Source organism: Kogia breviceps, chromosome 14 (genome assembly GCF_026419965.1).
Source record: "Kogia breviceps isolate mKogBre1 chromosome 14, mKogBre1 haplotype 1, whole genome shotgun sequence".
In the NCBI taxonomy this organism is placed as follows: Eukaryota; Metazoa; Chordata; class Mammalia; order Artiodactyla; family Physeteridae; genus Kogia; species Kogia breviceps.
The window spans coordinates 1,187,448-1,211,842 of NC_081323.1; the positions used below are offsets into that span (position 1 = coordinate 1,187,448).

The following is a 24,395-nucleotide window of genomic DNA, read 5'->3' on the forward strand; positions in this document are numbered from 1 at the left end:
GGTGAATTACACGCATGTCATTTATATTTCACGAAAGCTGTGTTTTCTTAAGTGTCATTTTTAATAAGTCCCCACGCAGGTCAGCTGGTGCACACACCACAGACACACCCCTTCCAGGGCAAAGACAGGAGTAAAGGAATCCAGAAGCACTGGCTCTGCCAGGGGCCCGGGGTCCCGCCCCCCGAGCGGTGCGCCCCAGGCCTGGCTGGCGGGGCTCTCGGGCCTGGCGCGGGGCAGGTACGTGGGACAGATGCTCAGTTGATGCTCGGGTGTCGTCTGTAAGGCCGAGAGCCTGTTTGTTCCTTGCTTAAACCCAGGCCCTGCCCGGTTGCCAGCACATAGAGGGTCAGGATCTGAGGAAGGATTGGTGTCCAGCTCACATCTCAGAAACGTCTCCCAGGGGAGTGGAAGGGAGAGACCCCCGTTTTGTTTCGGCCTGCATTTGCGGGGCAGGGGACGCTGGCTGGGGAAGGGACTGGGGTCCGTGTGGGCAGGTGGGCCGGTGGGCCTGGATTCCTGTGCCCAGGACGCGTCTGTGCTGCCCCCGGTGTCTGCGGCCACAACTGCGGATCCTCTGGGCTCCCTGGTACCCATCTGGAAGGCGCGGGGCTGGGGGCCGGCTCGGAGCTCACAGCCAGAGCTGGTGCCGGGGGACCCCCACCCAGATCCAATTAAGCAGCCCATTCCGTCCACACCCCCAGACTCCGGGGGTTTCACAGACCCTCCCAGAGTGGGAGGCAGAGGCGCCCGATGCGCCCTGTGCGATGAGGCCCCAGAACGGGGGAGCCACCTTCTGACAGCAGCCACGAGCCAGACCCCTTCTCTTCTTCCAAGAAGCGTCGCTGAGAACCGCAATCGCTATCCTCCGGCCCTCAGGAGATGAAGCAGACAGGGTGCGGCCCAGCCTGGTCATGGCTCTGTCACATTTGGACACTTAGTAACCCTGTGCCGGGTCTCACGTGCGTGCGTACCCGTGCTCACGCACACGCGTGCCGACCGCAGCGCCGGCCGCCCTGACCGAGCCCCAGCGCTCCGTGACAGTGGCAGAAGTTAGACACTGGCCGAGCACCAGCCCCGCTGCCGGCCAGGGTGCCGGGCCCTGGAGGGAGGAGACTCTTGGGTCACAACTGCGGAGGGGTCATTTCGAGGGGTGGGGGGACACCCACGGGGGAACCCAGCCAGGCGAGCGCTCTCGCCCCCGGGCAGCCCACGGCGAAACAAACTCGCAAAAGCCCACTTGGAGGGTCTGCAGAACTGCCGAACTTGGCAGATTTGTAGAAATAAAACACTCGGGGCAGGAACATGTGCTTTAAATATTAAAATATATTTACATACCCACAGTTTTAACTGAGGACACCAACGATAAACATTCCACGCGAGTCCCGATCCCCTCCGGGTAGAATTCACAAGTGCTTAGCACACCATGGGGTTAAAAAAAAAAATTCTATAAATAAGTGTTTATGCAAAATATGGGTCCATAAATACATCCTTATGCAACTTGCTCCCGTCCTGCTGCAGGGCTGTGCGGCCCCAAGGACAGGAGGTGACAGCAGGCGTAGAACACACGCGGGAGAGGGATCCACGTGGACGTGCCCCGGGGACGGCAGCCCACCGGCCTCCTCTGCATCAGGAGCAACACAGGAAGTCAGGCCGTGCGCAGGACGGTGTGGACCCACGCAGAAGCACCGCCAGCTCCAGCTCACCCACAGGGGTGGGTGCTCTGTCCCTTCCATGGAGCAGCTCCAACAGCGCCAGCATCACCGGCCTTAACGTCTCCAGAGACAAGAGAGCTTGTAAACCTCAGGGCAGCCACCGGCTCCAAACATCCGCCGTTCAAGGAGAGAGGAAGGGATGCCAGAAGTGTCTCCTCGAAGTCCACAGGCGCTTTCGCACTTTTTGTAACTACCGACCGAGTTATGTAGGAATCGCACAGGTTGCTTTAGAAGCACAGCTGTTCATGTTTCCGAGGGATCCTGGGGCCCCAGGGGAGGCTATTTGGCTAAGTCCGTGGGAGAGGGCCAGAGTGGGAGCGGACCAGAGGGAGGCAGCCCTGCATCCGGCCGGAAAATGGGCCACTCCTTCCGAGCCAAGCGCTGGTCACCCCACTCTCTCTGGCGAGGTCTGGGGGGCTGGGGCAGGGGCGTCCGTTCGGACGTCTTGCATTCTTTCTCCTCGGTGCCTTTGAGGCTCAGTCCCCCCAGACCCAGTGGCAGATTTTTGCAGGGTCCTCAGCGCCGGGGATCAGTCGGGGTGGGGTCACCCCGTCCGGGGAGAAATTAGATAGTGTTCCTGGGAAGTACCGTAGCAGGCCCGTGCCCCTGGGCTGGCGGGTGGGCTGTCAGATGTCGCTCTGGATGTGGAGGGCTGAGGGGGCTTCCTGAAGGTCCGTGGCGTTGTCGGAGGCTGAGGACTGGCTGGGCAGAGAAGCCTCCAGGCCGTCCGAAGACCCCGACAGGGGCTCGTACAGGAAGCAGGCGGCGGTGAAGAAGACGAAGCCCAGGACCTGGGGAGAAGGGAGCCGCTGGACCTCTCCTGAGCCAGCCGCCCAGCCCCGGGTTTCTCACGAGGTCCTGGGGAACCAACCCTGCTCTGGCCAGAGGGTCCCTCCGTTCCGTATAGCCAGTCCCTAGCCCGGACCCCAATATTGTTAGGGGGGAATGAAAAGTATGGTTTGACTTAAATACAGAGGCACTGGATGAAGTGGAGGTGCTTATCACGGGCTGAACAGGGTCCCCGCAAAAGATGTGTCCAAGTCCTGACCCCCGGAACCTGTGAATGGGACCTTGATTTGGAAATAGGGTCTCTGTAGATGTGATTAAGTTAGGGATCTTGAGACCACTCGGGGTTAGGGTGGACTCCAGATCCAGTGACTGGTGTCCAAACAGAGAAAGGGGAGGGAGGTTTAACACAGCGACACACAGGGAGCAGCCCCGTGACGGCAGAAGCAGAGACGGGGTGAGGAGTCTACAAGCCCAGGAGCCCCAGGGATGGAGGAGCTGCCAGGAGCAGGGAGGGGCACGGGACAGAGTCCCCCTCCGAGCCCCCAGGGGGGCGGGCACTGCAGACACCTTGATTTTGGACGTCTGGCTTCCAGAACGAGAAAAAATGGATTTGTTTGAGCCGCCTGGTGTGGGGTCTTTCGTCACGGCCACCCCAGAACCTAAGTCAGAGGTGGTCGGCTTCGGCGGTCACTCCACCGCAGCCACCGCCTTGGGCCCCCCGGGGATCACGCGCAGTCCGGAAGATGACAGTGTGGGCGCGCGCGCCAGCCTCTGCACACGGGCGTATGCGTTCAACGTGGGAACGCTGGGCTTCCTGGAGCGCCGCCCAGGCACATGGGCCTGAAGCCACAGGAACGAGGGGCTGTTTCCACTCTGTGGGCCCGTGAGCGAGCGGGAGAGCACGTGGGGGGGCATCCCGTTGCCCCCACCCCCGCCCGCTAAAATTAGCACTGACTCTGGGGGCCAATCCTACCCCTGTGCCGAGGCCGCGGGGGGACTATCTGGGCAGACAGCCGTCCCGGGGTCCAGCCTGCCGCTCTGGCCAAGGGACCCTACAACACAGGGAAAAAGAAAAGCAAGGGCCGGCTCCCCGCGCGGGGCGCGTCTATTTGAACTGACCCGTTTGTCCAGAGCTGCGCAAATCCTTTCTCACACTTGGTTATTTTTAAGCTAATCTTCGGGGAGATAAACCCAAGGGTCGCTGAGAATCCTCTGTCTCTGAGGCCCCTCCCGAAAAGGCTCTGCCCTTGGGACATTCCCGAGTCCACCCTCCACCCAAAGAAGAAATCCAAGACGTTCTTATACACCAGCCCGAGGATTTCATTTTATTGGGGACGTTGTGTGCCTTTTCCTCCAAAGGGGGGAAACTCAAAATATAAATACTACGCTTCTCCCCACGCAGCACACGCCAAGAGATACAGCAGGAAGTTTCCATTAACAGCTTGAAAGCAGAGGGTCAGGCTAAGAAGCAGGACATAACTCAAGACCCACTAAGGATGGAGAAGGAGAAGCGCTGCTTGTGGACCCAGCCAGGCGACGCGGCCCAGAGCAAGCAGGCCTGCCAGGGCTCTTGCAGGGGGAGCAGTTTTGGTTTTTTTTGCGGTACGCGGGCCTCTCACCGTTGCGGCCTCTCCCATTGTGGAGCTCAGGCTCCGGACGCGCAGGCGCAGTGGCCACGGCTCACGGGCCCAGCCGCTCCGCGGCACGTGGGATCTTCCCGGACCGGGGCACGAACCCGCGTCCCCGGCATCGGCAGGCGGACTCAACCGCTGCGCCACCAGGGAAGCCCTGGTGGAGCAGTTTTGATTTCTCCAAAGCCTTAGCTGATCAGAGCCCAGGGGCAAACCACCAAGCCGGGATGCTGAGGGCCCTGGAGGGCAGGGGGCCTGGAGAGTGAGCCCCTGTGACCCGGGCCCGCTGTCCCACTGTTCCCGCCACTGGCATCACATCGTCACGGTCCCCAACAACAACAGCCCAAAGTGGGGACAGCTCCCACTTCTGGAAACAGGGCTGCAGGATGATATGCTCAGGGTTCCGGTGGGGCTTTAAGCTGTCGCAAGACCCCAGTGGCACGCCCGGATGCCCGAGCTAGTTGGAAAAGACTCTTGGCCCTTGGGAGTGGACTCTGGGACTCCCTCCCCCTCCCCAGCGCACCCGAGCGAGGCCATCCTGCTCACCTTGTACGCCAGCCCTGCGATAAGCAGGTACTGGCTCATGGCCGAGTTCTGGTACACGAAGCAGGAGCCCTGCTGGCCGCACTGGTTCTGCCAGAGCAGGCATGCCTTGTCGATCACCCAGCCGAAGGCGATGGGGCCCGGGATGCCCCCTGCGGAGAGAGAGGCACACTCAGCGCCCGGACACCCCCCGGGGGGGGGGGCGCAGAGACCCAGGCCAGGCGGGGCGGGCTCTAAGGAACGTGACTCCGGCCGCTGGCGCTCGCAGCGGGCGCAAAGGGGACTTAATGGTCCTTTCTCTGGGGGCTTTTGCCTCCGTGCCGGGAGATTCCCCATATGGTCTTCCACCCTGGTGGAGCCTGTGTGTTAATGAGGAAATGGGTCCCTCTAGCGGACGGTTAGGGAATGGAGCCCTTCCCCGAGGGGCACAGCCTCGAGCCGGGAGGCACCCCCAGCCTGGCGCGCGCCCTTGTGCGGTGAATGCACCCCGCGGCTTTGCACGGCTTCCTCACACAGCGCGGTACCTAGAGTTCTAACCGTGATCCACTGGATTCCCAGTGCGAAGGACCGCTGCCGCTCACAGACACACCTGCAATGGAAAAGCGGCGCATCAACGCCCGGGAAGCGCGGCCAAGTCGCGCCCCACGCCAGCGGCCGGGTCCTGGCCGAGCCCCGGGCCGCATCCCCGGGTGGCAAGCACCTCACAGAGGCCGTTAGCTCTCTCCTGCCGCAGCTCTCCGGGGGCCCGGCACGCACCCCGCAGGGGTCTGCAGAGCTCTGCCTTAGCTGCAGAGGGAAGGTTCTGGGCCAGAGCGAAGCCAGGCCCGGGCTTACCGTAATGTCGCCGTGAGCGCAGGAATGCTGCTGAAGAATGTAAAGATAATTACAACGAATATGAAAACCAGAAGGAGGGGCTTTCTTTGACAAGTTGAAGTGCATTTCCCTGCGGTAGCATGGCCAAAACCAGAGGAAAAATTCTGAGGGACACAGCTACAGTCTCGGTACACCTGAGGGGCGCAACAACAGCGCTGATTACAGGGGGAAGGGGCGGGGGCCCCCCATCATCCGGGCGCCACCGACCGCCTGGGCAGCAGCCACCCGCGCTCACCTTCTGGCCACCGGGGCCGGGCGAGGCCGCCCCCGGGCACCCCGCGTGGCAGGGAGAGTAGTACATGAGGCCGTCGGGGCCACACACGGGGCTGTAGTGTTCCGGCTGGCAGCCGCAGGCGGCGTTGCAGGCGGCTGTCAGCCCCAGGGGCCCTCGGGGCAGGAGGCTGCAAGTGGGAGAGAGCGACGGTGGGCGCGGGCCGGCGCGGGGTCTGGTCCCCGAGGGCCCACGTCTGCAGGTTTCCAAGCTCGCTGCGTTCGCTCCAGCCGAGGACCGGGGCTTCCTGGCACCGCCTGGGCTCCCGGGATCGCTGGGTGTGCTCAGAGCGGAGCACAGACCGACCCTGCGCGGCGCACTCCCCGCCTGGCCTGGTTTTGGGTGGGCGGTGCGTTCACGGGGCCCGAGACGCAAAAGCTGCTGGAGCGCCAGGTACAAAGCGCCCCCGTGGCGCCGGCCCCTGCCCGAGGGCGCAGGCGGGCGGACACTCCGCGGGTCACTTATCCGCACTCTCACACACCCACGCTCTCCCTCTTGGCGCTCAAACGGCGCCGCACACATCGTCCCGCTCCTTCCTTTCTCTGCTCAACACTATCTTGGAGGTGCCCGAGGCCTAGACTCCTCCCTCTTCCATGGTACTGAGCCCTCCACTCCGCACCAACTCGGGGCTCGTCTGGTTGTTTCCGACCCGGCGGTCTCGACAATGGTACGATGGCACCCTTGCCGATGGCACTCACACTGTCATCTCCACGGGGAATTCCCGGCCAGCAGTCGCTCCCCTGCGTCTGCTTCAGATATCCCCAAATCACCCCCGGCGGGCCGTTCCCCTCCCGTTCCCAGCGCAGTGACGCACGGGCGCCCAGGCTGGGCCGCTGCCCAAGACAACACGTAGAGAGGAGGTGGGGCTGGGACCGTCCCGTTTCACAGGCAGAGGGGACCGGGGCTCGGGTGCCGCGTGTGAGCGACTGGCCACTGGGCCCCGCGGAGGACATCATCGTTACCGTTATGACCATCTCCGGTGACCTCGCCTCAAGTGCCCGACCCCCCCGCCCTCCTCCCCAGGGACCACCGGTGCCCCCGACGGGTGTGCAGAGGTCTCCCCTCGCCCGGGTGCCACCCGGCCCTCACCTCCCGTTGTAGCTGGCGGTCACGCCCGCCATGGGCACGTTGGGGCAGTGCATGAAGAAGACGACGAAGGCCAGCGTGCTGATGAGGGTGCAGAGCAGGCAGAACTTGATGATGCCGGAACCGCGGAGCTTGCACTTGTTCACAAAGAAGCCGCCCAGGAACGTGCCTCCGCCGCCCGCCGGCACCACCAGGTACCCTGTGGAGAGCGGGGGGCTCGGTACCATCCCCGGAGCTACAGGGGTGGGGCCGGCAACCCCCCGGGCCTCGGCTCCGCTTTAGGGATTTATTTTATTTTATTTTATTTTTTTGCGGTACGCGGGCCTCTCACTGCTGTGGCCTCTCCCGTTGCGGAGCGCAGGCTCCGGACGCGCAGGCTCAGCGGCCATGGCTCACGGGCTTAGTTGCTCCGCGGCACGTGGGATCTTCCCGGACCAGGGCACGAACCCGTGTCTCCTGCATCGGCAGGCGGATTCTCAACCACTGCGCCACCAGGGAAGCCCTCGGCTCCGCTTTAGAGACGGGAGACAGAGGCCCACAGCCGTCGGCCCCAATCTGCGTGGCAGCACCAGGCTCTGTGCTCAAGGTGAGGACCCTGACCGCTGCCCACGGGGGGGCCTCGGAGCCTGGTGAGGACGCCCGGCCCGCTGCTCAGAGGCCCGAGGGTGCAGGGGCGGAGCGGCAGAGGGAAGAGGAGAGGCCCCTGGGCCCCGCCCCCCCCCACCGGGGAGGCCCAGGGACAATCGCGCTCCCCTGGCCCACACGGCCTCTGCGGAGTCTGGCCACAGGGGGGTGTTTGGAGAAGGTGGTGGCCGCCGTTTGGTGGGAAGTTGGGCTTCATCGGCACGTGGTTTCCTGGCCTGCCCTGGGATGGGGTGCAGATGGGAGGGGGGGCTCTCCAAGGGTGGAGCAGACCTCAAAGACCCTGGGTGCGGTGAGCCCGTCTCCCCAGATGGAGAGCGGCTCTGGGGGCAGACGGGGGGACCCAGAGGACACGGCTGTCCCAGGAGGGGTATCGGCCGCTGTGGGACAGGAAAGCAGCTGGCGGGGGTGGGGCTCTGGCAAGTGGGGTCACAGCCAAGAGGCCGGCAAGGAGGGGAGTCTGGGGCACTAGTCACTGGGGACCCCCAGTCTGACACCGTCCTCCCTGGGGGGCGGCGCCCGGCCAGGATCGACCCCCCCACAGCCCCTGCCTGGCAGGTTCCCGGTGAGCTGGGGCTGCCCCCGCCAGCCCAGCGCTACCCGTGGACAGGGCCAGAGGGAGGGGTCTGAGGAGGACTCTCTGCCCACAGAACGCCTGCAGTCAGGCAGGCCCAGGGCTCCAGCCTCAGGGAGACCCCGGTGGGATCTGCCACCCAAACCCTCTCCGCCACAAGCCAGGGCTGGCGCAGAGGGCCAGGCTCTGGGAGGCAAGGGGGGCGGCACAGAGAACGGGTCAGCGGGCCGTGCTCAGCACTTCCCAGACTGCCCTCGGGAAGGACCGTCCTGCCCACCGCAGCGGCAGCCTTTGTCAGTGTGATTAGAACTGTTGTATAAGAGCCCCGACACCTGCTCCGGGGCCCCTGCCTGGGGGGAACCACACGCCCAGGACGTGCACCCCGTGCACGGAGCGCTTGCTGCCTGGGGTTTTCTAGAAGAGACCCTCAAAGGGCCCTCAGTCTCTGAGAACCAGCGAAATAACGGAGGAGCCCCACCACCACAAGAGTCAGGGGGCATTCTCACCAAACAAGGTGGCAGCTTCCGAGGCACTGAGGCTGAACTGGGACTCCAGGAACTTGGGGCCAAACGTGGACATGCCAGCGATGAGCGTGGCCTCTGTGGCCCCGGCCAGGCAGAGCAGGATGAACGTACGGTTCTTCAGGAGGAGCCAGATGGAGCTGGATGTGGGAGGGGAGTGGAGGCCAGAGAGAAGAGACAGAGGGTCAGAGTGGACCAGAGCCCTGGCCCTTCCCAGCTGAGCACGAAGAGCCTGGCTCTGAGAGGGGAGTGGAGTGGGGTGTGGGAGAGCCAGGGGCACCCCACATTTACTCCGGAGAAACCGAGAGTGGGTGTGGGGCTGGGCTGGGGAAGGGGGAGGGCTGGCACCAGGACCTAGAGCCTGTGGCTTGTGTGAAAGCCGCTGTCACGGAGGTCGGCTGCAGTGTGGGGAAAGAGACCCTGGGTGACCGCGGCACTGTTGAATCCGCCCCAGGGGCAGTCGGGAGGACCGGTAGGGGGGCCTGAGCCAGGAGCGGGAGGCTGGGGGGAGGCGGCTATCACCAAGTCCAGGACTGCGTGGCCCCCAGGAGAGGGGAGCGGGGCCCGAGGGGTGGGACCACTTCTCAATCGCCAGCTGGTGAAAAGGAGGGACAGAAATCTCTGAGGGTTTGGCCCGAGAGGCCCCTCCAAGGAGACCCTGTGTGGGCTTGGCCGGCTCTCTGACTTCTCTTGGTGTGCACCTGGGGGGCGGTGGCCGGTGTAGTGATGCCAGGGGCCCGAGAAATGGCCCTTGGACCCGGCCTGAGAGTTCCCCCTTGAACCCAGCGCACATGGCTCTACACCCCGCCCGCCTTTCCCGGGCCCGGCCCCTCTCAGCCATCGGGTGGCAGGTCCAGGGCTCGTGAGTGATGTGGGCTGGGGACAGTTTCCCCTGGAGCCCTGGGTCCATCTCGGGCACCCATGAGCAGGCAAAGCCTGGTGACAAACGACTGTGGTCCGACCCCTATCACAGCGGCTCCGACAATGGCTGCCTTTGCTCACATTCTCCGTGTCTGCGGCTAAGGCCTCCCACCCAGAGAACCAGCCCCCGGCGACCCTGCGGGTCATCTGCCACCGGGAGGGAGACCCCCACCCGGCCCAGCCGTCAACGCCGACCCCCCCTGCGCGTGTCAAAGCAGCACAAACACCTTGACACGCCAGTGTTCTTCGTTTCGAGGACACAGGCCAACAGTAAACTGGATTCTGCCGAGTAGGAGCACGCAGGGTGGCCAGTTAGCCTTTGCGCCCTGGGAGGGGACCGATTCTGATGAAGTCACCCCCCGCCCCCGGCCCCTGCGGCTTCTCAGGGTAACTGCAGAGCGGCCTCCTTCCCCATCCTGCTTCGAACAGGGGCCCAATTCCTTCAAAACTGACTTTCAAACTCAAGGACTGAAAAGGTTTCTTTCTGGCCAACAGCCCAAGTCCCCCATCCATGAAGGAAACAAGATGCGGAGGAAATGCCATCCTGGCGGGGCTCTCTGGGACCAGAGTGTGTGTGTGTCTGTGTGTGTGTCTGTCTGTGTATGTGTCTCTGTGCGTGTGTATCTGTGTCTGTGTGTATCTGTGTGTGTGTGTGCGTGTGTGTGTGTCTGTGTCTATGACTGTGTGTGTGCGTGTGTGTGTCTGTGTGTGTGCGTGTGTGTATCTGTGTCTGTGCGTGTGTGTGTCTGTGTCTCTGTGTGTGTGTGCGCGCGTGTGTGTGTGTTTCCTCTTTGTGCTCTCAAGCCTCTGGGGTGTGTGTGTCTGTGTCTGTGTGCGTGTGTGTGTATGTGTGTGTGTGTTGAGGGGAAGCCAGGGTGCGGCCAGTCCCTTCCCGGTCCTGCCCAGACTTGCCCAGGCTTCGGGGTTGCTCGCCTGGGCTCAGGGGCAGGTGACTGTCTCCAGGAGTATGTGAACTTCCTTATTTCTTAATCTCAGTCTGCAGGTTGCTTGGCTGAAACTCCCATGTTGAATTTGCTCAGAGAACCGGTCATGACCTTGACAGAGGGCCCATGTTCCGGTATTTATTTTACTATCAGCAACCGGTTTGGGGAGCCAAGCCTGGGCATAAACCTCCTTATCTCGGGCTTTTTCCCCGGGTCCACTGGGGACCAAGCTGTTGACACCCTCGGTGCCAACGCTGTTGAGAGGGAGCGGGTGGCCCTGCCCGGCTGGATGGGGCGAGCCCGCCCCCGGCTGGACGATCCCGCCTTCCCGGCCAGTGTGGCCCTGGGCCAGCTCTGCCGGCCTCGGTGGCAGCCTCCTGCGTGGCGGCTCTTCTGGGGGGGGCTAACCAGGCAACAGGTAGCCCGGGGGGTTCCCTGACCCCACGTCCCCCTCCCCGTGTTGAAGACAGACGGCGGGGGCTCATTTCCGCCCCTGACAGCCTCCCCCTGCCACGTGGACAGTCACGGGCTCAGGAAGCTGTGGGGCAGGTGGGCGCTCAGCGAGGCCAAGGACTCGGGCAGGCGACCATCCGAGCGCCGCCTCCCCCTGGCCAGGAGAGCCCCCCATGAATGCGCTGAGGAGGGGCCCCGGCCGGCCAGGAGCGCCCAGCCCCTCGCTGCCCCTCTGAGGTCCCGGCAGCCCAGGCTCTGTGTGTCCCAACAGCGTGTGAAGACAGCAAAGTGAGACCAGGTCAAGAACAAGGTAAACAAGAGGCCGCCGCCCTGGGGGAGTGGTGGCCGCAGGGCAGCGGGGACGGGGAGCGGGACGGCCCCCTCCTTGGAGCCCTGTGGGCACGCGCAGGCGACTCCCGATGAAACGGTCAGGGAACGGGGTGGAGGGGTGACTCCTGGGGAATGATCTTGGGGGGGGCGGTCAGTTGCTTCCCCGGGGACCGTGGGCAAGCTGGCTGTGGGGCAACTCGCCGCGCGTCAGGGATTCCCTCCGCGACCACGAGGCGTCAGGCACGGCCCCCGGAGCCGGCCGCGCGGGAGCGCAGACGGGCCCCCGCGTGCGTGTCCCTGGGTCCCCCGCGGGCCCGGGAAGCGAGGGGTGGGCACCGTGCGGCCGAGGCCCGGCCCTTCCGTCGGAACCGGCCCCGGGTGCCTCCAAGCCAGGAGGCTCTGTCCGCTGCTCCTTAATCCCTTAGCCCAAGTTTTGGAGCCAAGCCCTGAAGACTGTTGGGTCAGAAGGAGGGTTAGGGGCTGGGGGCTCCCCATGTGGCCCTGGAGGGGTCACAGGACTCTCCTAGCTCAGGGTCAAGACCCGGCACGTGTAGGACCCTACAGGGTCTTCAGGACACACAGGCACAGACGAGAGAGGCCCCCCAGGGTCCTTACAGAGGCAGGTCTCTGATGGTTTTCCCGAAGTCAGGATCGCTGGTCACCCTGTGGCCGCTGTCCTTTAACTGGTGCGTTTCAGACGCTCTCATGACCACGTAGCGCCGGGAGCCTGGAAGGGTGTGAACGTCTGTGAGGGGCAGAGACCAAAGGCCCTGATGCCCCTCCTCCCGGGTGTGGGAGCAGCCGGTGGACGAGGGCGCCCAGACAGACGTCCGTACGGATGTGCCACGGTGGCGGGTGGCGGGGATGGGGAGGTGGGAGACGGCCCAGGGGCCCAACTTGGGGCCAGAGGGAGACGGAAGGTATTGAAAGGGGCGCCCGTCCCCCCGGTGAAACAAGCCTCTTCCGTGGTCCCCGAGCGGGCAGAGGCCGCAGGGGTGGAGGGCGCACCCCGGCCGGGCCGCCCTGCCAGAGGGCAGCACCCGCCCAGAGGATGGCGACCCCTGCCCCACTGCTCCTGGGGGGGCGGAGGAGCGGGACGTGGGGTGTCCTTCTGCGGGAAGCACCCACCTGGCAGCTGCCGCGGGTAGCCGAGGATGGGCACGGCGATGAGGAAGGCGGCCGCTCCAGCGCCCAGGAAGCCCACCCACCAGGCGCCGACCCACAGCGGGCTCTCGGCGGTCAGCTCCGTCCTGCAGGAAGAGGCACGTGGGGTCGGCGCTGTGTTCACGGCGTCTAGGGCACGCACGCCGGGCGTCCTCCTGCTTGCTGGTCAGTGAGAGGCGGAGACCAAAGGCTCTGCTCGAGGCCCCCGCCCTGACGCCCCACCCGCCCCGGTCTGGGACCAGCGGTGGACCGAGGGCATCGGGACGGACACGGGGTGGGCGTGCGCCGGGGGACCCAGCCCAGGTCCACCCCTTCCCCTGGGGCCTGCGAGGCTGCCTCCCGATGAGGCCACGGGGGCTGGGGGCCCAGGAGGGGCAGGGCAGAGTGTGGGTGGCTGGTGCCCTGGCCTCGTGAAGCTCGGGGGCTTGCCTGCAACCCCTGCCTGCACACCAGTGCGCCTTTAAATTCAAAGGTACGTGGGAAAGAACCCTGGGCTGGGCGGCCAAGTGGACAGGAGACAAGGAGCTGGCAGAGGCCAGCCGGCTGACCCCAAGTTGTATTCTGGGGAATAAACTGGCGGCTGAGCCAGTGCTGTGCTTTCCTGCGTTCTGTGAGCCGTTCTAGCAAATTACTAGAAGGAGGGGTCCTGGGACCCTCCGATTTGCAGCCAGGTTGGACAGAAGCGTGGGTAACCGGGAGCCACCGCTGCGGCTGGCGTCTGAAGGGGGGGGTGCTCTCGCTCACCTGTGGGGTCTGAGCTGACTCTGGGAAGTCAGTGTCAGAAGGAGGTGAACTGGGGACGCCCAGCTGGTGTCTCCCCCCCCCAAAAAAAAGAACCTCCCAGTGGCAGCAGGAAATCCCCTCTTGGTTCCACAAAGGGCGTTGGAGCAACTGCGGCCTGGTCCCTTCCAGCTTCGGGAGGCCGTCCGTCCCTGCTGTCCCCTCCCCCAGGCCACGCTCTCCAAGCTGCCCAGACTCCCAGGTCCACCAGAGCAAGACCTCCCCCACCCGGGCCGCCGTCCTCCTGCACCAAGAGTGGGCGTCTTCTCTGTGGGCCCAGGTCACTCACCGGTGGCCTATTTCGGTGTAAATATTCAGCAGGGCACCTCCGACCAGGTAGCCGGCTGCGGGGCCGAGGATGGCCGCGGTGTAGAAGATGGCTGGAAGGGAAGCAGAGCCGTCTGGGACCTGCTGCGCCCTCCGCGCCACCCCTCCGGCCCCCCTAAGACAAGCCCCGCTTGCATTTCTGCACCTCCACCCCCACCCCCAGGCATGAACTCCTTTAAACTGGGGTTTTCGTTGCACAGTCTCCCCTGTGTCTGATATCGGCTGGTGTCAACCTTTCAAGGTGTTTTAAAAATATTTCCCTCAGAGCCCCCTATAGACACCATCTGGACTCTTTCCCCCTCGAAAGAGCAAAGATCCTAAGACTCATTTTGCAGGATGAGGGCGGCACCCATGCAGCGCTGCAGGCTCACCCGGGTCCCAAATGCCCCCGTCCCCGGAATGGCAACCGCTACGTGACACGGATGAGCAGAGTCCAAGGTGGACGTAATGAAGCAGAGCAGCGAGCAAAGCCGGCTGGGCCGGGGCGTCGGCCGCGGGCTCTCCACTGACCCCGACCCCTTCCCTGGGAGAGCTGACCTCGCAGGAGGGACTCGGAGAAGCGGCTGGCCTGGGGCTGAGAACACGGAAATCTCACCCCAGATAAACGAGAGGGTCTCGGGGGCAGCTCGAGGCTCGAGCCCAACCCCCGAGGGAGGTGTGCCAGCACCCAGTTCTGCAGTCCGGCCACCAGCCGAGCCCGGCTCGCGTGATCTTAGTTCCCGGACCGGGGATCAAACCTGGGCCTCCTGCAATGGCACCGGAGAGTCCTAACCACTGGACCGCGAGGGTCCGCGCGCTCCAGACCCTGTGGGATGCGCCAGGGGTCGGGCTGAGGCTGGCGAGCGCCACCTCCATCGCCTGAGGTGTCAGGTGACACGCAGGCCCGTGCTGACCTGCCACCTCGCCTAGGAGCACCTGGGGCCGTCTGGGGCCGCGTGTGGCCAACGGGGACGTGTGTGTGGGGGGGCTTGGACGGGGCAGGGCTGGGAGTAGACGGCCGGCTGGCGTCACCACCGCCGCACCCGTCCCACTCACCGATGTAGACAGGCGAGTAGCTGGACTTGACGTTCTCGTCCAGGTAGGTGACGCCCAGCGTGTAGAGCGGGGTGGCGCCCACGCCGTGCAGGAACTGGCCCAGCATGAAGACCAGCTGGTAGCTGGACAGGCTGGAGGCGCGGCCCCCGCAGGTCGCGCTGCGGTTGGCCCGGCACGTTCCGACGGCCTCGTCCACCCGCACCTCGTAGGGGCCGGCGGTGAAGTGGGGCAGTGAGAAGACCAGCGAGCCGGCGCCCATGACCAGCACGCCCCAGCCCAGCCAGCGGGGCTTGTGGCCGTGGCCCCCGAAGTAGCCAACGAAGGTGAGGCAGAGGCAGGCGGCCACGTCGTAGGAGCTGGCGATGAGGCCACTGTGGTAGCTGTGCAGGTCGTAGCGCCGCTCGATGGACGTGATGACGGTGTTGATGAAGCCGTTCACCGTCATGCCCTGCAGGAAGGAGGCCGCGCACAGGAACAGCAGGAAGCCCCGGGGGGTGTTGAAGGCCTGCAGGCACGTGGGCGCGAAGGCCCGCCAGCCGCAGGCCTCGTCCGGCCGGCCCGTCGCCACGTAGCGCGCCTCCCGGGCCGCCCGGGGCCCGCGCTTCTCAGGCCGCGGCTGGCACAGCGGCTGGCTCAGGGGCGAGCCAAGGGACGCCCGCCTGCTGGGGGGCGTGCAGCCACACTCGCTGTTGGCGGCCAGCGGGGGGCTCGGGAAGACCAGCTGTGGCATCGAGACGAAGCGCTTGTCCGCCATCGAGTGCTGCGGCATCGCCAAGGGCGCGAGGGCGTCGGCAGCGGGGGTGGATGCGGAATTCCAGCGGCGGTCCGAGCTGCGGGAAGAATCCGTCTCCAGGAGGACCCTCCCCCAGCCTGTCCCCGGGGGCACCGACGGGCTCTGCCTGCCCGCTCCCCAGCCTGGCGAGGGCAGCCTTTCTGAGCAGCCCCCTCCCCGAATCCAGACCCGCACCCTCAGGGCAGCCCCCGGCCTGAATGAGGCCACAGAGCTGAGAGTGGAGCTGAGACGGCAGGACTGAGTCAGACGCCATGTGAGCCCCCGGACCACCCCGACCCGCACCCTCCCCACGGCCTTGGCTCGCTGGCCTGAGCTGTGCGCTCCTGCCAGGGGCGGCTGACCGCTCCCGCCCTCAACTCCAAGCCCAGCCTCCCTTCTTCCCTGCGCTCACGCCCGGCCGGCCTCGTGCCCTTTGGCATGAAAGGGAAATCCAACTTAGTGCAGCGTGTGGAGAGTGTGGGAGATGAGGAAGGGGGTACGGGCAGGCCCACCCGGGCCCCCGGGATGGCACCGGGCTGGAGGGTAGGCTGGCGCTGGGCCTCACCCGTGGCTGGTCTCTTGAGATGCCGAAACCGCTGCAGGTCGCAGCCCCGCAGACAGGGTCAAGGGACACTGCGGCAGCACTCCATCTTTCTGCAAACTCCCAGCCCGGCCTGTTCCCGTGGCCCTACCTCGGCCCTCACTCTGACTCCCAGCCCGCGGACCTCAAGAGCTCAGTGGGGCCTGAGAAATGGCTGCACCTCGAGGCTCCCGGGGCTCCGACACACCCCCAACACCCCCAAGCTTCGGGAAAAGGCGGGACCTATTGCCAGGTAAACAGATCCTTCCGGACCCCCCAGGTGGCGATAAGCACTCCGCATCTTAAGAGGCAAAACACTGATTTTCCCAACAGAAGCAAACCGGTCAGCACAGGTACAGGAAACCCCTGATCTTGATTGTACCCACAGCCCCCGGGCCCCTATGCGAGGGTCTCCTGCCGATCTCAACGCACTTCCATCGGGTTACCTCTCGCTCTGGGCTGAACCGTGTCCCCAGAAGAAGACAGCTGGAACCCCAAGCCCCAGCTCCCTGGCGTGTGAGTGATTTGGAGGGGGGGCCTCTAAGGAGGTGACAGGTAAAATGAGGTCACGGGGGGGGGGGAGCGCCTGGTCCACTACGGCTACTGTCCTTTAAAGGAAGGACTCTGGACCCAGACAGGCACACAGGGAGAACCCGCTGTCGGCCACTCAGGGCCCCGAGGTCTGGGGCCGCCCAGACCCCCCAGTGCGCACGGGCGTCAGCGATGTCGGGAGAGGCCGCTGCCCGGAGGGCTGACGCCGCCCCCAGACTCGTCTCAGATCAGACTTGGTGGACCGAGCCCTTCAGGTGGCTAGTCACACAGCGCCGCTCTGCTGCGCCCCGAGCGGGGGACGCGGAGGGACAGAAGCGTGGCTCCCCACCCCCGGCCCGAAAAGATACATCCCCCCCCGACCCTGAGCATGACCTCATTTGGAAAAAGTGTCTTTGCAGGTGTGATCGGGGATTTGAGATGAGGTCCTCCTGGCTTGGGGAGGGCCCCCAATCCAGCGACAGTGTCCTTATCAGAGAAGCCACGTGATGGCGGAAGCAGAAGCTACAGTGATGAGGCCACAAGCCAAGGACGACGACGGGGGGGGGGGGGGGGAAGCGGGAAGAGGCGGGAAGGACCCTCCCCCGGAGCCTCCAGAGGGAGGGCCGCCCTGCCCCCACCCTGACTTCAGACTCTTGCCCTCCAGAACTGGGCCGGGAATAGAGCGCTGTTCTTTTAAGCCCCCCAGTTTGGGGTCCTTTGTTACAGGACACTCACGCAGCCCCCGAGGAGCCCCGGCTTTCAGGAGACCACAGGCCTGGAGGGAGGCGGAGTCTAACAGACACTCAGAACAGGACCTGAGCCCAGTGGTGGGTGCAGAGGGCGGGACCACCGAGTCTCCTGGGCGGGAGGGGGGGGGGGGCGGGGGGGGGGGCGGGGAGGGCACACCGGGAGTGCTTCTGGGGGAGCCGCGCCTGGCATGGGCCCTGCTGGCAGAGAGCAAAGAGGGCTTTTCAGCTGTCCTGGCCACAGACAGATCCTTCAGCCCTTGCGACGGCAGGTTTTTGGCCTCTGTGGGCTGGTTTCTGTTTGTTTGCTTGTTTTGTTTTGTTTTGTTTTCGGGCCGCGGCACGCGGCACGCGGGATCTCAGCTCCCGACCAAGGATCGAACCTGTGCCCCCTGCCCTGGGAGCGCAAAGTCCTAACCACTGGACCGCCAGGTTAGGACTGTTTTTAAACAAAAGATTGGCTTTATCTTGTGTTAACCTTGCAAACTGGGAAGCGGTCCAGGGTGAGGGGAGTGGTCTGGGAGGCGGTTTTGCCTCGGGGGGGTCTGGGGGCTCCGTGTCTCCTGATCCCCTCGCACCCTGTGCGCTGAGGCCGGGGCTCCAGGTCTTTCTGCCAGACCTCTGCCTGCTCCTCAGCCGCGCCGTCTTAGCTCACTCTGGCCCCTCACCCTGGCCTCCTCTCCTGCCTTCCCTGGGGCCAGGCCGTGGGCGCAAATGCCATAAGACCCTGCAGCCTCCCACTTCCTGGCGGAGTCTGAGCTCCAAGCACAGCCCGTCTTACAGGCAAGGGAAGTGGGCCCAGAGGAGCCAGCTGTTTCCCCGAGGCCACACAGCCATCCAGGGCCGGTTAGGACGAGACCACGTGGTCTGGCTTCAGAGCCCACGAGCACGTTGGCTGTGTCCTCGCCAACGTTTTACTCAAAGAACCACGACCAATCGTGTGGCCTTGACACACGGGGCCAACTCTTTGCTCTGGAAACTGGCACTGCCAGGTGATCAGCAGCCAGATCTTGAGGCCGAGTGTGGACAGGAAAAATTCCACCTCAGTCATTCCCCAGGGCCCGCGACCACACCCTGGGTTGTACTTATAGAGCCACCTCCTCCTCCTCCGTGCGCCCTGGCGCGCCAGGCTCGGTCAAGAGGACTAGGAGGGTGCCCACGGAAGGAGCAGAGTTCACGCCGCGCGAAGGATCGTCAAGCCTCCTGGAGGGACAGAAAGCCACGCACCTGCTCCCCAAGCAGGTACTGTAGGCGCTTGGACCACCGTGGAACAGAGCAGACGGGGACGGGTGTGAGCCCCGAGACGGCACAGCGCTGCTTCCCGCCAGCACCGCGGCTCAGACGGCCCCCGAAACAGAAATGCGGAAAAAGCTCGACCTTTGCCCAAAGGCGGCCGCGTGTTCGCGCTGTGGGGATGCATTCCTCCACAGTGCGCACACACACACACACACACCTGTGCACACACCCTCCACACGGAAACACGCGAACGCACGCACGTAACCAGCAGGGCCCTGGACCCCTTCCCAGCCGGGATGGACCCAAAGGGAAGGCGTCCAAGCAGGCCGAGGGGCAGCGGCTGCTCTGAGAGGTCGGTCCGGCGGCCTGTGGGGATGGACGGTCAGTACTGGGCCGGGGAATTATTACCGGTGGCTGGGCCTTCCTAGGAGGGATCTGCAGAACCGCCTCCCCCCAGCTCTGAGCTTGTTTAACCGTCCCGCCGATCCCCCGCAAGGAGAGATGCAGGGGTCGCGGCGGGAAGGATCGGGCCCCAGCAGGGCTCAGGAGGCGGCCAGATCGCTGAGCTCGCGCGACTAGGAATGGTCGTGAAGAAATAGAGTCCTTCCTATTTGAAAATAAAGCCCTTAACAAGACTCCAATGCCAGCGGTGCGTGGCCCAAACGGCTCCAGGTCAGCGTAAAGTGTACCTGAGCTAAGAGCTCTGGTTTCTGACATAAACACATACAGTCAACCTGCAGTCGTGCACATGGCTGGCTTGTTGATTCGCAGACAGCAGATCCCATTTTAGACATCAGCCAGGCGACCGGCGGTGGTCGCCACCCGCACGGGGTTAAGGAGTAAACGGTGCCACTCGGGTAGGCAGCCCGGGGCCTCCTCCCCGGGTCCGTCAAGAGCGGCTGTGTTGGCCAGGACACAGCAGCCTGAGTGCAGACGGACGCCCCTGCCCCCCTCCCTGCCCCCCTCCCTGGCAGCGCGATGCCAGCGGCTACCCAACCTCTTACTAAGCCCAGATTCTGCTCTACCTGCTGTGTTCCAGTCGGAAGGCGTTCACCCTTATCAGCAGCGTCTTGATCAGAAAGGAGGCTGGGCCCTCCCATGACGCGAGCGTTGAGGTGTGAGGTGCAGCGGGGGGGTGGGGGGGGGCGCGGGCGGGGGAGGCCGACGGAAACACCTGCGACGGGGAGCCAGTGTGTCTGGAATGTCCCCTCCGTCGGCAGGCAGCGCCGGATCCTGGGTCCGGGGCTGTGTGACACCTGGAATCTCACAGCCACGAGGACGGTCCCATGTTCTCGGGTCTTCAGGGGGAGATCCCCGGGTTTGTACCCAGATCTCACGCGGCTGTGTCCGGGCGACACGTGCTGGGCGTGCCTGGGGTCGGGAGACAGCTCCAGCAATGGACACAGACGGTCATGCTGGGCGAGTGAGGGTGCGTACGGGCGTGCACACGTGTGAGCGTACTTTTGTGTGTGTGCACAGCTATCTTAGCAGGAAACCATAGGTTTCTTCTGACTCCCAAGCTGGCCTGGCCCATCAGCTGAGCCCAGAGGTGTCTGTGCCGAGGAGCTCCAGGCCCCCTCCCCCACTTCGCCTCCCCCTCCTCCTCACAGCCTCACAGCCCGCCCCCCCCACACACAGCTGTACTGTAGGAGGTCAGTGGCCCCACTTGGGTGGCCCGCCCGTAGCTCCATCTGTGAGAACTGAGATCCTGGTGTCAGTCAAGGACTGAGATGGTTTTCCTATTCACACGCTCGGCTCTGCCTGCTTCTTTCCTTGGGCCTGACGCAGACATTTACTCCTCTCCTAGTCGGAGGCTGTCCGCGAAGCGTGGCGGGTGGGAAGCGTCCAGGATCACCGAGAGTAACATGCTGAACCGCAGGCGGCGGGCCCTGGGCCCCTGGGCCTCCTCGGCCTGGGCTCCCGCGGGACAGTCTGGCCGCAGCCGGAGCAAATGCCCCAGGGGGGCCTGAGGCTGCGGGTGAGCCAGATGCGGCCTGTCCCCACGCCAGGGGTGCTCCTGGGCTCTGTGCCGGCCGTGCTGGGAGCTTCGCAGCCAGGGAAGAACCACAGGCTTCATCTCCCCTCTGCCCTGGGATCCAGCAAGCAGATGCCTCGACCTGACCGCCCCGAGGCCGCCAGCCACAGTCACACGGCACCCTCGGCCGTGCTCCTGCCTCCCCGCCTCCCATCCCTGCACCTTCAGCACCCCACGACCCCTAGGACCCTGCAAGCCGCTCTCTCCCCTCACCTCCCAAAGCCAACCTGCTCTCTCGTCCTCCGAGTGGGTGAGTGGAGGGGGCCTTCAATTCCTGAAGATGAGACTCAAAGCTATCTATGGAGCAAGCACCGCAGGGCTGGCGCACCGTAATTTGCATACTGATGGCCACACACGTGAATGGGCAGGAAGCTGGCTGCTTTGCGTGGAGGCCACAATGAGGGACTGTCTGAGGGAGACCTGCAAGGACCTGTCCCTCAGGGAGTGTCTTGCTGTCTCAGCACGGATGTTCCTACTTCCACCCTGCCTCCACGGCCCGAGCCAGGTGTGTGGGAGCGCGGGGTGAGCACACTTGCAGAGGCCCTCACGGGTTTGGGGGTGCCGGGGGAGGCTCTGTGCACGTGAGGGGCCTGTCCTGGCACAGGCTGGACTCTGCCACTCTCAGGTGGCCCCTTAGGCCCCTGGGTCCAAGTACCAGGCCCACGGCATCTACCGAGAGGCAGCGCCCTGAGCAAGGTGGGGTGGGAAGGGGGCGTGACCCTCAGCCCGGCCATCCTGAGCCTTCTGTGTTTTGGGTGGAAGGGCGATGCCTCAGGGACTCCCAAGGCTTGCTGGCTAAAAGAGCCACGGAGGAACGGCGGCCCCCGTGGTGAGGGTGCTTGTGTGGTGCCCGGCAGCGTGGGCGGAGAGGACCTGCTGCAAGCCCCCAGCCCGGGAGCCCGCGACTCTGAATCCAGGTAAACGGACCCGGCCGGCCTGGTGCTTGGACCTCAGTGGCCTCAGCGGCCACACGGGGAGTGAGCAGCTCTCGTAAGGGCCATGTGGTTTGTGAATGCATCTCCCCACCCCTGGAAATGTGGTCCAAGAGGCTAATTCTGGGTAATGCTGCGGGAAGGGGGCTACACCGCGGCCAAGGGCAGCAGGCATGTCTGAGGACAGGGGGCTGAAGGCTGAGCCGGGGCGATGGCAGGAAGAGTCCCTGCAAGCAGCCTGCTGGGCTGGTCCCCCTCCCCCGGGCAGGGCCTGGCTCCACCTCGTCACCTGAGGCCTGAGCCGGGGGGGCCCCCCTCCCGCTGCTAGGGCGGGATCCCGGCAGGCCTGTCCGATTACCTGCCGTGGTGAAGACGGGGGTCCCGCCCTGATGTGGACGCCCGTGCCCCCCACGACCACACCGAGGCCACACAGCAGCTGAACGTCCAGGAACTAAAGCGGCCAAGAGTCCCGAGCATGATCGCATATGTCCCCCCATAAGCAGGCAGTGGGCTCTTTGCCACGCCTGAGGACGGGAGGCTCGGGAGGGAATACTGGCACGGTCTCTGTCCACGCCCCAGTTGGAGGAGACAAGGGAGGAAGCGGGAGTATGGCCAGGGCAAGTCCTCTGGGCCCCCTGCCGGGCCCTCTGCACCGGCACAGCTCCATCCAGATGGAGAGCGCCAGGCTCTGTCCCACTACCTGCTGGCTCTCCAAGTCGATCGGGCGCTCCAACAGGACCGGACGCCAGCCCCAAGACCTCATTCACACGGCCCTCATCCTGCCCTCCAGGCTCCCAGCCACCTCACCACAGCCGCGGGGCAGGGCGGGGCTGGGATGTGCCCAGCACCTGCTGCAGGGACTACACCCAAGGAACCATGCATTAGGTCATAGCCACCCGGGAGGGAAGCGGCCCCGTGAAGCGTTGCCAGGCAATGTCTGCCAGCCCTGCCCAGCAGGACGGGTCTTGATTCAGGGCAGTCAGGGGTGCGGGGGTCCAACCAAGAGGCCTCTCCCTTCCCTCCCTGCAGCAGCACGTGGGAAAGCTGGGCTGCGGAGGCCCAGAGGCGTCCTCCCTGCATCCCACAGGCCTGGACCATCCTGGCCAAACGCTCTTGTCTCCTTAGGTGCCGCCCATCTTTTGGTGCGCGGCAAAAGACACCCTGCTCTGTGTCAGGCCTGGCCCTCCGGGGTTTCCTTCTCCCCCGGGAACAGAGCTGAAAAACGTCTGGGATCACACACATGTGGTTCTAACCTCTCCACCACGCTCTGCCTGTGGGTCTTTGGACAAGTGCCTCGGTTTACTCATCTGTGGAATGGGAGCAAGAGAAGCTCCCTCGCGGGTGGTGGTAGGGATTCCATGAGGTGCTGCTCAAAGCACGCAACACAGGGCCTGCACTTCCTAAGTGACCACTAAAGACGCCTGTGGTCATTATGCTGACTGCCGGGGTTAGAGTCACCCTCCAACCCGGCTGAAACCAAGTGCTTTCTCTCCTCTGAAGTCCATCTGCCCCAGGCTGCGCAGAGAAAACCTCACAGCACCACCATGCTCACGGTTCACCGCCCCACCAGCTCCCCGGAGCCCGTTTCTGATTAGACAGAGGAAACCCAAGTTCCCCAAAGCACCGTGAAAAGCGGCCACTAGGAAGCTGGTTCCCTCACTGTGGAAAACTACTGCAGCTCCTAGCGGCTCCAGACACAAACAGGCCCCATCACCAAGTCTGACCTTGGCAGCAGGAGCCTCCAGGCACCCACACGGGGGATGCGGCCTGGACCCCGATGCCTCATGGGCTCCTCCCCACCCGATTCCACAGCGCCCAGGCTTGCTCCTCCGGGTTGGAAATCTCAGCATCTGCCTAGGCTTTTCCGTCGGCAGCCAAGCGTGCCCACTGGGTGCAGAGGGTGGGCCCCTCGTTTCCATCCTCCCTCAGCCTCCGCCTGGACCCAGGGGCGCCCGGTCTTCCAGCGCCGGCTCTGTGCCGGACGCCGGGACCTCGCGTCGCGGGGCGGGGACAGGGCCGTGGCCCGTATCGCCCAGGCTGGGACCAGTCCCTCGCGCCCACCCAGTAGCTCGGCCCGCGGGGCCGGCTCCGCCCGCGCTCCCCTCCCCGAGGTGTCTGGAGCGCGGCTGGCGCGAACAAAGCCCTGCCGCCCGCGAGAAACTTCTGTTCAAGACGATTTCCTCCTTGACTCAGCGGCAGCGGCATCCGCCGCAGGTGGGGGCCCCGCCTCAAGCCTGCAGCTCCGCGAGGCTCATCTGTCCCTGCTGCGACTCTCGTGGCTTGCGCCCGCGTGCGCGCCCAGCCACCTGCCCTGGCCACTAGCCCTGGCCGCTCCCTCCATCCCCGCCTGACCCCAGCCACCATCCGTCCCCTCCCCCACGGCCCGCCTCCTCGGAAGCTCCCCGCCTGGGGAGCCGGCAGCTAGAGGGGGCTCATTGTGCAGCCGATTCCCTGGAGGCAGGCGGGATGTGGGGTGCCGGTCCGCGCTCGGTCCCGCCCTCCCGGCCGCGGAGGGGCTTGGGGCGCACTGCCGGCGCCCCGAGTCCCGCCCCGCGCGGCCTCCCCAATCCCCTGGTCCCAGCCCCAACGTCTGAGGGCACCTGCCGCGCTCCTGCCGTCAGCAGGTCTGGGCCCAGCGCACCTGGGCGGCGCGCCCACGAGGGTGCCCTGACCCTCCGCGGCCCACGCGGCCCCGAGCACTCACCGTCCAGAGGGCCCAGCCGCCGCGCTGCGAACCAAGCTCTGGCTGCTGCTCTGCGCCCACTCCAGCTTCATTCATCCCCTCCCGGGCCCGCCCCGCCGCGGGGAGGAGGCTGCCCGGCCTCACCTACTCCGGCCAATGGCTGTGCCGAGAGGACTGGGGCCGCCCTCCACTCCCCTCCCGCCCGGCGCCCCCGGGCCCGCCCACTGAGAGGTGACAGAGGCCTGAGCGCGCGGCTGGGGAGGGAGCTGGCGAGGGGCGGGGCC

The 24,395-nt window shown here is 65.1% G+C and overlaps 1 protein-coding gene across 6 annotated transcripts; it reads right to left on the reverse strand.

Annotated features, from left to right (window-relative positions):
• Positions 1 to 1,305: 1,305 nt before the first annotated feature.
• SLCO4A1 (solute carrier organic anion transporter family member 4A1) lies at positions 1,306 to 24,282 on the reverse strand. 6 transcript variants are annotated; one of them, XM_067012474.1, is made up of 13 exons: positions 24,133 to 24,282; positions 14,597 to 15,426; positions 13,524 to 13,614; positions 12,419 to 12,540; positions 11,906 to 12,017; positions 8,628 to 8,782; positions 6,909 to 7,104; positions 5,784 to 5,949; positions 5,510 to 5,682; positions 5,200 to 5,264; positions 4,679 to 4,827; positions 3,475 to 3,553; positions 1,306 to 2,503 (listed from the first exon to the last, which is right to left on the reverse strand). In XM_067012474.1, the coding sequence occupies exons 1-13, from the start codon at positions 24,201 to 24,203 to the stop codon at positions 2,277 to 2,279; spliced, it is 2,436 nt and encodes an 811-aa protein (XP_066868575.1). In that variant the 5' UTR covers positions 24,204 to 24,282; the 3' UTR covers positions 1,306 to 2,276. The 6 variants fall into 6 exon arrangements, 5 of the variants coding, with proteins under 5 accessions (XP_066868575.1, XP_058892492.1, XP_066868576.1 ...); XM_067012473.1 differs by having other exon boundaries at positions 2,158 to 2,570; XR_010836408.1 differs by lacking the exon at positions 3,475 to 3,553 and having other exon boundaries at positions 5,213 to 5,264.
• Positions 24,283 to 24,395: the final 113 nt, after the last annotated feature.